Here is a 14,967-nt window from a genome sequence, read left to right on the forward strand (position 1 = left end):
GTTTTCACGTCTAGGTGTTCAAGATGCATTCCTTTGCTAGCAGCAATACTTAACAGAGTCCTTACTGTGGTATGTTTAACCACTGGTGAAAAGGTTTCAGCATAATCTTCTCCATATTTCTGTGAATATCCTTTTGCTACTAATCTAGCTTTGTAGCACTGAATCTCACCATCAGCATCATGTTTGAGTTTGAAAACCCATTTGCAGCCTATAACTTTCCTTCCTTGAGGTAACTTAGTAAGAGTCCAGGTTTTGTTTTTCTGTAGAGCCTCAAGCTCTTCAATTGCAGCTTGTTTACACTTCTGGGCTTCTGGTTGTGGTAGCTGGGATATTTCCATGATGAAGGTTCTGGTTGTTCCACTGTTCTTGCAAGGTAGGACAGTCTCAGAGCTGGAACACCTCTGTTTGAGCGCGTTGATCGCCTCACTTCATCCTCTGTGTTCTCTCAGGTGCATCTGTCGAGTGTGGTTGGATCTGGATCTGCTGTCTCCTCCTCCTCAATTCCTCTGAGATCAGGAAGCATAATCCAGTCATCAGGGTGTTTGGTCTGGTTGCTTGCTTCGGTCTAGGCCCCCTCTGAAGGCGTAGCTCTTTCATTCTCATCAAAATACACCCTTCTGCTTATGGTTATCTTGTTGGTGTCAGGATCCAGAATTCTGTAGCCTTTGGATTGTGCTGAGTAGCCTACAAAAATCCCTTTTGTGGCCCTAGCCCATAACTTAGTCTTTTTTTCCTTTGGGATGTATGAGTAAGCCGTGCTTCCAAAGACACGCAGATGCGTCATGGATGGCTTATGACCATGCCAAAGTTCATATGGTGTTGTTCCTATAGGCTTTGTGTGCATTCTGTTTTGTATGTATGCAGCAGTCATGATGCCTTCTCCCCAGAATTTCTGTGGGAGGTGTGCGTCAGCAAGCATGCATCTTACCATGTCCAGTAGACTTCTGTTCTTTCTTTCTGAGATTCCATTTTGGGACGGGCAGTAAGCTACTGTGCTTTGATGCACGATTCCATGTTCTCTCAGGAACTGCTGTGTGGCGTTGGACATATATTCTCCTCCGTTGTCTGTGCGCAGGATCTTTGGCTTCCAGCCAAATTTGTTGCTTGCCATGGCTACATATTCTTGTAGTTTCTCCAGCATCTGTGATTTCTCCTTTAGTAGAAATACACACATGTATCGTGAGAAATCATCTGTTATTGTTAGAAAATATTTTTGATTACCTATGGTTGCTGGTAGTGGTCCAGATATATTGCTGTGGATCAGCTCTAGGGGTCTTCCGGTCTTCCTTTCACTCTGCTTAGGAAATCTATCTAGCTGGATGCAGATGGATTCTGCATCTTCTCTGCACACATGGTGCAGGGAGAGCAGCTTGCCATGTTGCAAGGTAGAAGGGCAGGTAGGGAAGAGAGAGAGAGGAAGGAAGTTAATCCCTGAGATTAGCAATCTACATATCCAAAGGGATAGTGTCAGAGCAGTGGAGAAGCAGTGACCAATGACTTGACCCTCTAGCCCTCTGACTCACTAGTCTGCCCTCCACTGTCTGAGACAAGAGACAGCGCAAACACCCTTTAACTTCCAACATATATAACGCTGTTGCCCAATATAGGTACTAATGGAGATTCAAACCAGCAACCTAATCAGGTCATTTCCCTGCTGCACCATTAGGCTGAAGGTACCTTGGCTCTTAAAAATGAAGGCAGAAAGTGCCTGAAGTGGAAGAGAAGGGCAATGGATTCTATTTGTCTGCATTTCCCTTTCATTTGAAAATATAGATCACACCCCTCACTTTCGATGGTACGTGTTATTGTTTTGCTCTCAGATTCTTGTTTTGGCATTTCAAAAAGCTACATATTTTACCATTAACCACCTTCTATATGGGTCTTAACTAGTATGTTAAAAGTAAATAAGCTGGGGGGGAAGGATTTCGTTGCACTGATTTTGATCGATAGATTGATTTTTTGCCATCAAGTCGGTGTTGACTCTTAGAGACCATATAGATAGATTCTCTCCAGGATGACCTGTCTTCAACTTGACCTTTAAGGTCTCTCAGTGGTGCATTCATTGCTGTTGTTATCGAGTCCATCCACCTTGCTGCTGAATGTCCTCTTCTTCTATTTCCTTCAGCTTTTCTCAGCATTATGGACTTCTCAAGAGAGATGGGTTTTTGCAGAATAAAGTATGATAGTTTGAGCCTGGTGATATGTTTCTCAAGAGGAAATTCTGCATTGTTTTGTTCTATGAGCCATTTGTTTGTTTTCTTGGCTGTCCATGGTATCCTCAAAAGTCTTCTCTAGCACCAAAGTTTAAAAGCATCAATGCTTTTTCTATCTTGCTTCTTAAAGTCCAGCTTTTTCATCCACGGAGTGTCACGGGAAAAACCATTGTCCAAACGATTCTAATCTTTGTAGGTATAGACACATCATAGCATCTAAATATCTTTTCCAAGGCCTTCATTGCAACCCTACCAAGTGCTAGTCTGCAGCATATTTCTTGACTGCTGGATCCTTTGCTATAGATGGTCGATCCTAAATGGCAGAAGCTATCCACCACTTCAATGACTTCATTATCAATTCTGAGGCTGGTTGCTGTACCTATTGTCATTAATTTAGTCTTCTTTACATTTACTTGTAGTCCCATTTTTTTCACTGTACTCCTACTAGAGCTTGCAGGTCATCTGCATTCTCAGCTATCAGAGTGCTATCATCAGCGTAGCACAAGTTATTGATGTTTCTTCCTCCAACTTTATAAACACGCTCAGCTTCTTCCAATCTAGCTTCTCTCAGCATATATTCAGCATATAAGTTGAATAAATAAGGAGAAAGTAGACAGCCTTGTCTTACTCCTTCGCTGATCTGGAACCAGTCTGTTTCACCATGTTTCATCTGGACTGTGGCTTCCTGTCCTATGTATAGGTTTCTCATGAGAACAATGAGATGTTCTGGGATGCCCATTTTCCTAAGGACATTCCACAACTTGACATGGTTGATGCAATCAAAAGCTTTTCTGTAGTCAATAAAGCACATATTGACTTCTTTCTCGTATTCTTTGGTTTTCTCAATTATCCAGCATGCATCAGCAACCCCTCTTGTTCCTCTGCCTCTTCTGAAACCAGCTTGAACATCTGGCATTTCCCTTTGCACGCAGGGCTTTAATCTGCATTGGATGATCCTGAGCATTATTTTGCTAGCATGTGAAATTAAGTCTCCTTTCTTCTGTGTCATTCTCCAAATTTGCTGGCCTTGACTAATTCTTCTTCTGTTGCCTGCCATATTTCTGTATTTATTCCATCAATTCCTATAGCCTTCTGACTTTGTAAAGATTGGAGTGCTGACCTAACTTCATCTTCCTTTACTAGAGGTTCTTGCAAGTAGGGAATATCTTCTACAGTATCTTGGATGTTGACGTCCTTGCTGTACAGGTTTTCAGTATACTCCTTCCATTTCTGTTTGATCTTCTCTGAATCAGTTACTATCTGTCCTTCGGCATCCCTTAACATATCAATTGGGTGCAGTGAGTGCAGAGATCTTTTGGAAAACTTTCCTTGTTTTTCCATGTCTATTTCCATCCTCAAAGTCTTTACAGATGTCATTGTAGTACTGCTCTTTGTCTCTTCTAAAAGAGGAGCTTTCTGAAATTCCCTATTAAGTTCCTTCATGTGGTGTTTCTTTCTTGATTTTGGGTTCTCTCCTCTTCTTGGCAATTTCCACCCTCTGTTCTGGCATAGTAAACGGTATGATTTTCTGACTGAAAGTGCCCCATTTCAGTCCATTTTAATTCACTGATGCCCAAGATGTTAATCTGTAGTTGATTCATTTCATCTTTCACTGTGTCAAGCTTTCCCATATTCATGCTTCTTACGTTCCATGTTCCCATTGTAATTCCCTTTGCAGCTTCAGATTTTCTTTTCCCACATGGCAACATCAGCTGCTAGACATCCAAAAGGCTTTAGTCTAACCACGTCATAAACACCATCAGTACTCTGATGTGTGGATTCTATGATAGCTAATGAGATTTTCAATGAAACACCATGAATCCTCTCTAATTTGCTATCATAGAATCCACACTCAGAATACCTCTGAAACAACAGCACCCTGTACCCCATGGGTTAGAAACCCATGGGGGTGGTTGGCACCCTATGTGTACTACACTACCACTCGCTCTGGGCCACCCCAGCACCCCCCAAGTGCACTTATGGGGTTGCTGAAAGCTCCATGCATACCCTATGAGGAAAAACCTTAAAGACGCATTAACAATTCCCCAAAAATCAGCCCTCTGCCCAAATCCTTTGAAAAAATTCAGGTAGTTTCCTTAACCCTACCTGGCACTACCACCAACCCCACACTGCTCTAGGCCACCCCTTTGCCCCCCACGTGAAGCCATACATTTGCTGACACCTCAATGCTTTTCTATGGGGAAAAACCTTAAAGATGCATAAATTTCAACAATTCCCCAAAAATCAGCCCTCTGCCCAATCACTCTGAAATTGGGGTGGTAGCCTCCACCCATTAGGCACTACCACCCCACCCCACTCTTTTTGCCCAGATCCCACGATATGCCCCCGAACTGCCCCAAAGACACTAAAACTTCAAAAATTCCCCAAAAATCAGCCCTTTGCCCAATTCCCCTGAAATTTGGGTGGTAGCCTCCATCCATTAGGTACTACCACCCCACCCCACTATTTTGCCCCTGGAACCCAAAATTCGAGCTGACGTCACATCAGACCTTTTTGCATTCAAATCAATGGAGGCAAAAAGGCGGGAAATTCAAAGAGACGTCAGCCCGAATCACCCAAATTTTTCAGGCCCGAATCAGGGGTGATTTGGCTCGGGCCCAAAAAATATTGGGGGACATCGGGGGTGATTCGGTTCAGACCCGAATCACCCGAAATTGCTCATTTCGGGCACAGATTGATCTGTGCCCGAAATTTTTTGCACATCCCTAATCAGGGGTGTAGCTAGGGGAGGGGGGCCCATGTTGGAGTGAGGGAGATAATGAAGAAAATAGAGAAGGGTGGCGCTGAGGGTCCATCAGAAGCTTGGAGACCTGGGTTCTTTGAACCCATCTGCTCAATTATAATTACATCCCTGGGAGGGATGCTGTTTTTCTGTTTTTGTTTTAAACTAGAGACCAAGGAGAAGAGCCACAAACAGGCAGTGGAGCACTGCAAATGCACCCTCTATTAAAGACCTTTCCCAGTCAAATGCCACACTACAATTGGGGATCCAGTTCCCCAAACTAAGTCACAACTGGGAAGGGTAGCCTGAAGGATTGAAAATGCCCAACTGGGAAGCAGATGGAGGGAGAGGAGGTGCTACTGCACAGATTGGGCCTTTCACACTGAGGAGTAAAAAAAAAAAAAAAAAAGAGGGGGGACCTGACTGCCTGATCTTGCCACCCCCAGCCAAGAAATGAAGGCGCCCGAGGAAGTTCTTAGCTGTAGGAGGCCACTGCCAAAGCTGACTCTGATGCTGATGCTTTGGTCACACTGACAAAAAGCTGAGCTATCACACACTGCCACTCAAAAGTCCAATGGAGAGCTCAGGAGGAGGTCCAGTTGGTCACTTCTCCAAGTTTGGACTGCTGGGTTTAGGAGCCAATGCTCGGCTATCCAGCCTGACAGCAAGGCAAACAACCCGCAGCACCCTATACAATCTAGAGTGAACAGCTGGATTCTAGCAGGTTTGAGTAGTGACTCCTAAATTGCTATTATAAACAATAAACTGTTACATGCAGATTTAACTGAACTGTTAGATTTTCAGTACATCCTTTCTGCAGATTCTGCAGAAAGAATTCTGCAGAGAGAATTTGGCTGGATTTGCAGAGAGATTCCTGTTAAAATGCTGTCTTTATTTTATAATGTGCATTGCCCAGATTTATGCCTCCAGCTAAACAAGGGCATCAAGCTATAGCACCTTCCTGATTATTGTGTTTCTTTCTGCAGAATGGTGCATCGGTTTAGACAACTGGACCTGAAGGTATTTTTTTGTTTGTACAGTTAATGTGCAGCTTGACCGCCAGTATCTTTGCAAAAATCTCATGGGAATTCTTTATTGCAAATACACTGTCATCTTGAAATATTAGTGTCGGAGGGATCTTATAGAAATATTTCATGAATTGTGTCAGTCACATTCAAGTGTTGAATTCTGTTCACCCTGGTTTGCATTTGAATGGGAGACCACATGTAAGCACTGTAAGGTATTCCCCTTAGGAGATGAGGCCACTCTGGGAAAAGCAACTGTTTGCTTGCATGCAAAAGGTTCCAAGTTCCCTCCCTGGCTTCTCCAAGATAGGGTTGGGAGAGACTCCTGCCTGCAACCTTGGAGAAGTCACTGCCAGTCTGGGTAGACAGTATTGAGTCAGATCAATGGTCAGTATGATCAGTATAAGTATGATCAGTATAAGCCAGCTTCCTATGTGGCTGCAAGCAAGTCACTGTCCTTTCATCCATAGCCCTGCCTCCCATAACATGTGGAATAATGATGCTGACCAACTTTACAGGACTGTTGTAAAGATTACTAAGATATTATCAATAACTCAGGCAGAATTATGACACACAATGGCATGCACTGCAATCCCACTGTGCAATCAACCAATTTCATTGATTACTAGAAAAAAAATGGAGCTAATGCACAGTTCCTTCATGTCTCATAGAGCTTCACAGCTAAATCGTTGCACTGTGTGGCATGGTACATCTTGTTCTGAATTTACAATAGGTTGTCACACTTCAGATCCTCATGGAAACCTGCACTGGTTTCATGGACAAGAGCACAGCTGCCAGTTACAAGTTAACAAAGTTGTTGAATTCCATTACATAGCTTGTAAATTTGTACAAATTTTAGTTTGTACTGCTGAGATAGTTTATCCTTATTAGCCTTAGTTTGTAAGGCTGAATTTTTATGTATAAGTTCTATATAATTCTGTCTTTGAATAGTTCTGTATTAACAATGTTTAATCTCATTGTCATAACACTCTCATGCAATTCCCCCCCCACCCCGCTTTAAAGTTGAATGATCTGAAATGTGTACTGAAAGATATTGCTAATAAACTCAGATGAAGGCAACCTGGACCCAAGATCAAGCTTCCTCCAGCAGTATAAGCTTGTACAACAAAGAACTACTGAACCAGCAGCAGATTAAATGTCAACTGTACACTAATTGGATGGGAAGAATGAAACTTTGACACTTCAACCTCTGCTCTGTTCTCTTCTGGATAGGGAAATTCTGCCCAGAAAACTCTTAAGCTTATTTGTTCCAATATAACCGATTGTTGTAATAGCATTTAAAGGTGGAATGTACTGAAGCATTCTGAGTCTCAGAAGTTAGTTTTAGTTGCAGCTTTAACTGCATGGATAGCTTGTCAAGCTACTAGCACCAAGCTGAGGCAACCACTTGATATCTGCATTTTAGGAATGTGGTAACAGTCACAGATAACCACCTAGCCACAGTTAGTGGTTGGAGCATGTAGAAGTAGCTGGTGTCTTAGGAGTGGAGTCCAATGAACTTTGGGTGGTGGTGGGGATGTTACTGAGAGCAAAACATGCATCATGCCAAGCAGGAAACAGCCTGTCCGTTGATTCTGCCTCTCTACCTGAGATTTTACCAATTTTTGTGAAGACCCTGACAACGAGGCTAAAACCCAGAACCATCAAATCAGAGACTGAGACAAATGCAGAAGGATCAAATGAAAAGGAATCTTTTAAGGCCTAATCTGCAGAAATGCTTTGTCTTTTTATAACAGAGCCATGGATTGGGGGTGGAGCGGTTTTTTTTTTATTAGCACATCTTAAAATCTGGGTTCTGCAGTTTTATATCTCTCTGTATAATTAAAATTAATCATTTACATTACACCCCCATCTAGTCTGCTGATTACAAATATAAGGATCATATAGGATATTGGTTCATCTCCCCTGTTTCTTTTTATAAAATGTTGACAGAAAGAGGGGGAATTAAGAGGGCTGGGTGAAAAGATATAAAGGGAAGAATGAGAAAAGAAAGACAAGACATAACGGGGATGTGAGTAGAAAAGAGAGAACGGAAACAAATTGAGACAGGAGAGGAGGTATTTTGAAAAAGTAACTGGAAGATATGGTGGCAAAGCTCAAGAGGATAATGGAAGAAAGAAGAAAGATAGAAGAGTTGGCCAATAATAAATATCCTCGCTGACCTTTCAAGCAGCTGAGATATTTATGGTGTCTAGAGTCATATTTCATGCCTCTCTGGCATATGAGCCACATTATGACTCTGCTTGGCAATGATTTAATTGCTGTACCCAATTCACTAATAATGTAATCATGCCTGAGTGCTGGCTGAACTTTTAACACAAGGTTGTCAGTGATCATACTGTAATTAGTTTTGTGCTATCTTGTACCCACTTGGGAGAAGTACGCTCTGCTCCAGTATGGATGGATTTGGATGTGGAGGGTTTTTTTTACCATACTGATAGTAGCTGTGTACTGTACAGGAATTGTACAGGGGGATTAATAAAGCCCTTTCTTTTTTGCTCACATTTCACTTGGCTTCCCATTCTGTTGATCAGATTGAGATTTCTGGTGCCCAAACACATAGCAGTCATTCAAAGCATGTTTTGCACATCCTGATTTTTGTTTTTAGCTCCTTGTACCTGGCTTGTAGGACAGATGTACCTCTGAATGTGGTCAGTCCCTTTTATGGGCAGTTTAAGCAACATAAAAAACCAATTTAAAACCACAGGTCCGGTTAAAAAGCTTGGGTCCATAAATGTGTCTTTAAAGACTTTTAAAAAGTTGTCAGAGATGGGAAGACTTTTATTTCAGCAGGGAGCGCAGATGAGCTGGTAGCAACAGCAGATGAACCTCTCCAGATGATCTCAATGGGCGATCGGGCACATAGTGCTTTCACAATATATATATATATTGCTTTATATATCAAACGTGTGTGTTTGTATTTGTATGTTTATGTATAGCTAGATTGCTAGATAGTATAAGGCACTGCATACATATATATCGACACACAAATTTTGGGTTGCTGTTGTACTTTAAACAAAATAAATGCCAGGTATATACAATTCTGACCAAGCTGCACACTGGAGTGGAGGAGTAAAAAAAGTTGGTTGACAAATCCTTAATGAAATTGCACGTAAGCATGTTTTCTCATAGTCTGTATGCTATATCACTATGTTTATTTACAGGCTGTATCTGTCAGTATTAAGTTAAAGAAGTGGGTCAAAACGAATTAAATACTATTAAGTTAACAACTGCTTTCTGTCATCATTTAAAAGTGACTGGACATAAAATAGGTACTGCATTTTAAAAACAACTCTAACCATGTAGTTCAATAGCCAAGTCCTGATTATGCCTGCTGAAGCATCAGGATTATTTTTAACTGAGAAAGGCAACTCTTTTTGTAGCTACTTTCTAGTTATATAGTGGGCAAACAGCAATAAACTGTTTTATTGAAGTTTTATAAAGAAATATATAAATATAATAAAAACAAATAAGTTGCTTCCCACAATAGAAAATCATAGAGACCTGTTTCATGTACCTGAAAATACAGTATGTAGACCATGTTCATAAAGCACAAAGCAGCATTGTGCCTGTTTGCCTTATTTATTTATTCATTCATTCATTCATTCATTCAATTTCTATAGCACCCTTCCAAAAATGGCTCAGGGCAGTTTACACAGAGAAATAATGAATAAATTAATTAATTAAATAAGATGGATCCCTGTCCCCAAAGGGCTCACAATCTAAAAAGAAACATAAGATAGACACCAGGAACAGTCACTGGAGGTACTGAGCTGGGGGTGGATAGGGCCAGTTACTCTCCCCTTGGTAAATAAAGAGAATCACCACGTTAAAAGCTGCCTCTTTGCCAAGTTAGCAGGGGTTATCCCCAGATGTACCACATAGCCTATTGGTTGTTTTGTTTTTAGGAGAGATACAACAATAGTGTTCAAAAATATCAAGCAATACAAATGTTTAGAAAAGGAAAAAACAACAACAACCTCTTCCCACACTTTTCGCCGCCCATGATTTGATAACTAAATAAAGAAATAACCTAACATTTGATTAATACAGATATAATAAAAAGCCAATTCTATTGAGTAAAAAAGAATCATTTCTATTAAAAAAAAAAACTCATAAAATTTTTATTAAAAAATCACTTTGTTGAAAATGCCAAGATAACTAACAGAATAACTTTCTTTTCTGCAATTTTTTTTCCCATTTTTAACTTGTGTATGCAAAAGAACATAAAACTGAATAAAGGAGAAACCTAACATTCCATAATTACAGATAAGAAAATAAACAACCACCACCAATTCTATTGAGTAAAAAGAACCATTTCTATTAAAAAGCCAAGTTAACAAATGGCAAAAGACCCCTTTCTGCAATATTTTACGTTTACCCTCATATATTCAGAAACTCAAGTCGTGAGTAGCGGACAGGGTGTCTACTCATGAGTAAGACAACTGGGGTCTACTCACAAATAAGCTGAGTGGCGTCTACTCGTGAGTAAGCCCACCAAGGTCTCCTAATGAGTAAACCAACCGGAGTCAACAAGCAAGTATGGCAGCTGGGGTCTACTCGTGAGTCGCAGAGGAGGTTGGTCTACCCGTCTACTCTAACCTTTTAAAGCTCTTTTTGTATTTTCTTACATCCATGTTTTTTCCAACTGGGTAAACACAATTCTTAATGTCTGCCACCCCAATATGAAATGGGGTGCTTTTTGACGTGTTCTTGCAACCACTGAGTATTTTTACTTGTAACTAAAAGCTGAGGGGGCCTAAGACTGAAGAAGTGTGTAGCATTTGAATGAAGCTCCCCCCATCTTGTTCTGTAGATTTTACAAGCTTATCCAAACTGATTTTTAAGTCTAGCAAAGGGTGCTTTTCTCTCTGGTGCAACATACCTCATCTGTTCAGAAACTTCTCGTTTTATCACCAGGTGTAAGATTGAACATGGAAGTTTTTCCTATCCTTTTTCAGTTGCAAAAGCAGGAGAATTTCCCTGGGATTTCCACGTGAGGGATTGATATAAGCTCTGTAGAGAAGTGCATTGTGGTGGCACCTTTAGAACTAACCATATCATAGGAAGGTTTGGGGAGAAGCCTTTCCTCAAACAGCATGGAGGGGATTATTCAACAAGCCGACATGGGTGGGGGGTCAAGGCGTAAGTAGCGGACAGGGTGTCTACTCACGAGTAAGCCAACTGGGGACTACTCACGAGTAAGCTGAGCGGGGTCTGCTCACGAGTAAGCAACCCGGGGTCTATGCACGCTTGTAAAATGTAAAGAACAAGATGGGGGGAGCTTCATTCAAATGCTACACACTTCTTCAGTCTTAGGCTCCCTCAGCGTTTAGTTACCAGTAAAAATACTCAGTGGTTGCAGGAACAGGTCAAAAAGCACCCCAGATCCTTTTGGGCTGGCAGACATTCAGAATTGTGTTTACCCAGTGGCAAAATCATGGATGAAAGAAAGACTTTTAAAAGGTTAGAGCAGACTGGTAGACCAACCCCCTCAGCGACTCACGAGTAGACCCCAGCTGCCATACATGCGAGTTGGTTTACTCGTGAGTAGACCCTGGTAGCCTTGCTCACGAGTAGACCCCGCTCAGCTTCTTGGTGCGTAGACCCCGGGTGGCTTACTCGTGAGTAGACCCCGCTCAGCTTACTCGTGAGTAGACCCCACTTGGGAAATTCTCCTGCTTTTGCAACTGAAAAAGGATAGGAAAAACTTCCATGTGCAAGCTTACACCTGGTGATAAAACGAGAAGTTTCTGAACAGATGAGGCATGTTGCACCAGAGAGAAAAGCTCCCTTTGCTAGACTTAAAAATCAGCTTGGATAAGCGTGGAAAATGTAAAGAACAAGATGGGGGGAGCTTCATTCAAATGCTACACACTTCTTCAGTCTTAGGCCCCCTCAGCCTTTAGTTACCAGTAAAAATACTCAGTGGTTGCAGGAACAGGTCAAAAAGCACCCCAGATCATTTTGGGCTGGCAGACATTCAGAATTGTGTTTACCCAGTGGCAAAATCATGGATGTAAGAAAGACTTTTAAAAGGTTAGAGCAGACTGGTAGACAAACCCCCCCTCCGCGACTCACGAGTAGACCCCAGCTGCCATACATGCGAGTTGGTTTACTCGTGAGTAGACCCTGGTAGCCTTACTCACGAGTAGACCCCGCTCAGCTTCTTGGTGCATAGACCCCGGGTGGCTTACTCGTGAGTAGACCCCACTTGGGAAATTCTCCTGCTTTTGCAACTGAAAAAGGATAGGAAAAACTTCCATGTGCAAGCTTACACCTGCTGATAAAACGAGAAGTTTCTGAACAGATGAGGCATGTTGCACCAGAGAGAAAAGCTCCCTTTGCTAGACTTACAAATCAGCTTGGATAAGCGTGGAAAATGTAAAGAACAAGATGGGGGGAGCTTCATTCAAATGCTACACACTTCTTCAGTCTTAGGCCCCCTCAGCCTTTAGTTACCAGTAAAAATACTCAGTGGTTGCAGGAACAGGTCAAAAAGCACCCCAGATCATTTTGGGCTGGCAGACATTCAGAATTGTGTTTACCCAGTGGCAAAATCATGGATGTAAGAAAGACTTTTAAAATGTGAGAGCAGACTGGTAGACCAACCCCCTCAGCGACTCACGAGTAGACCCCAGCTGCCATACACGTGAGTTGGTTTACTCGTGAGTAGACCCTGGTAGCCTTACTCACGAGTAGAACCCTCTCAGCTTCTTCATGCATAGACCCCGGGGGGCTTACTCGTGAGTAGACCCCGCTCAGCTTACACGTGAGTAGACCCCACTTGGGAAATTCTCCTGCTTTTGCAACTGAAAAAGGATAGGAAAAACTTCCATGTGCAAGCTTACACCTGGTGATAAAACGAGAAGTTTCTGAACAGATGAGGCATGTTGCACCAGAGAGAAAAGCTCCCTTTGCTAGACTTAAAAATCAGCTTGGATAAGCGTGGAAAATGTAAAGAACAAGATGGGGGGAGCTTCATTCAAATGCTACACACTTCTTCAGTCTTAGGCCCCCTCCGCGTTTAGTTACCAGTAAAAATACTCAGTGGTTGCAGGAACAGGTCAAAAAGCACCCCAGATCATTTTGGGCTGGCAGACATTCAGAATTGTGTTTACCCAGTGGCAAAATCATGGATGTAAGAAAGACTTTTAAAAGGTTAGAGCAGACTGGTAGACCAACCCCCTCAGCGACTCACGAGTAGACCCCAGCTGCCATACATGCGAGTTGGTTTACTCGTGAGTAGACCCTGGTAACCTTATTCACGAGTAGACCCCGCTCAGCTTCTTGGTGCGTAGACCCCGGGTGGCTTACTCGTGAGTAGACCCTGCACGGCTTACTCTGAGTAGACCCCACTTGGGAAATTCTCCTGCTTTTGCAACTGAAAAAGGATAGGAAAAACTTCCATGTGCAAGCTTACACCTGGTGATAAAACGAGAAGTTTCTGAACAGATGAGGCATGTTGCACCAGAGGGAAAAGCTCCCTTTGCTAGACTTACAAATCAGCTTGGATAAGCGTGGAAAATGTAAAGAACAAGATGGGGGGAGCTTCATTCAAATGCTACACACTTCTTCAGTCTTAGGCCCCCTCAGCCTTTAGTTACCAGTAAAAATACTCAGTGGTTGCAGGAACAGGTCAAAAAGCACCCCAGATCATTTGGGGCTGGCAGACATTCAGAATTGTGTTTACCCAGTGGCAAAATCATGGATGTAAGAAAGACTTTTAAAAGGTGAGAGCAGACTGGTAGACCAACCCCCTCAGCGACTCACGAGTAGACCCCAGCTGCCATACACGCGAGTTGGTTTACTCGTGAGTAGACCCTGGTAGCCTTACTCACGAGTAGAACCCTCTCAGCTTCTTCATGCATAGACCCCGGGGGGCTTACTCGTGAGTAGACCCCGCTCAGCTTACACGTGAGTAGACCCCACTTGGGAAATTCTCCTGCTTTTGCAACTGAAAAAGGATAGGAAAAACTTGCATGTGCAAGCTTACACCTGGTGATAAAACGAGAAGTTTCTGAACAGATGAGGCATGTTGCACCAGAGAGAAAAGCTCCCTTTGCTAGACTTAAAAATCAGCTTGGATAAGCGTGGAAAATGTAAAGAACAAGATGGGGGGAGCTTCATTCAAATGCTACACACTTCTTCAGTCTTAGGCCCCCTCAGCCTTTAGTTACCAGTAAAAATACTCAGTGGTTGCAGGAACAGGTCAAAAAGCACCCCAGATCATTTTGGGCTGGCAGAAATTCAGAATTGTGTTTACCCAGTGGCAAAATCATGGATGTAAGAAAGACTTTTAAAAGGTGAGAGCAGACTGGTAGACCAACCCCCTCAGCGACTCACGAGTAGACCCCAGCTGCCATACACGTGAGTTGGTTTACTCGTGAGTAGACCCTGGTAGCCTTACTCACGAGTAGAACCCTCTCAGCTTCTTCATGCATAGACCCCGGGGGGCTTACTCGTGAGTAGACCCCGCTCAGCTTACACGTGAGTAGACCCCACTTGGGAAATTCTCCTGCTTTTGCAACTGAAAAAGGATAGGAAAAACTTCCATGTGCAAGCTTACACCTGGTGATAAAACGAGAAGTTTCTGAACAGATGAGGCATGTTGCACCAGAGAGAAAAGCTCCCTTTGCTAGACTTAAAAATCAGCTTGGATAAGCGTGGAAAATGTAAAGAACAAGATGGGGGGAGCTTCATTCAAATGCTACACACTTCTTCAGTCTTAGTCCCCCTCAGCGTTTAGTTACCAGTAAAAATACTCAGTGGGTGCAGGAACAGGTCAAAAAGCACCCCAGATCATTTTGGGCTGGCAGACATTCAGAATTGTGTTTACCCAGTGGCAAAATCATGGATGTAAGAAAGACTTTTAAAAGGTTAGAGCAGACTGGTAGACCAACCCCCTCAGCGACTCACGAGTAGACCCCAGCTGCCATACACGCGAGTTGGTTTACTCGTGAGT

General features: G+C 42.6%; 1 protein-coding gene across 7 annotated transcripts in view; it reads left to right on the forward strand.

Annotated features, from left to right (window-relative positions):
• The window catches only part of LOC128340317 (transient receptor potential cation channel subfamily M member 8-like), a 151,867-nt gene extending 142,641 nt beyond the window's left edge, over window positions 1-9,226 (forward strand). For 5 of the 7 annotated variants that reach the window (XM_053285293.1, XM_053285296.1, XM_053285292.1 and 2 more), the window contains 2 exons: window positions 5,943-5,976; window positions 6,715-6,991. In XM_053285293.1, the coding sequence (XP_053141268.1) occupies window positions 5,943-5,976; window positions 6,715-6,816 (136 nt within the window). In that variant the 3' untranslated portion in view covers window positions 6,817-6,991. The other 2 variants (XM_053285295.1, XM_053285294.1) reach the window with 2 other exon arrangements.
• Window positions 9,227-14,967: the final 5,741 nt, after the last annotated feature.

The sequence above is a fragment of the Hemicordylus capensis genome, chromosome 1 (genome assembly GCF_027244095.1).
Source record: "Hemicordylus capensis ecotype Gifberg chromosome 1, rHemCap1.1.pri, whole genome shotgun sequence".
Lineage (NCBI taxonomy): Eukaryota > Metazoa > Chordata > Lepidosauria > Squamata > Cordylidae > Hemicordylus > Hemicordylus capensis.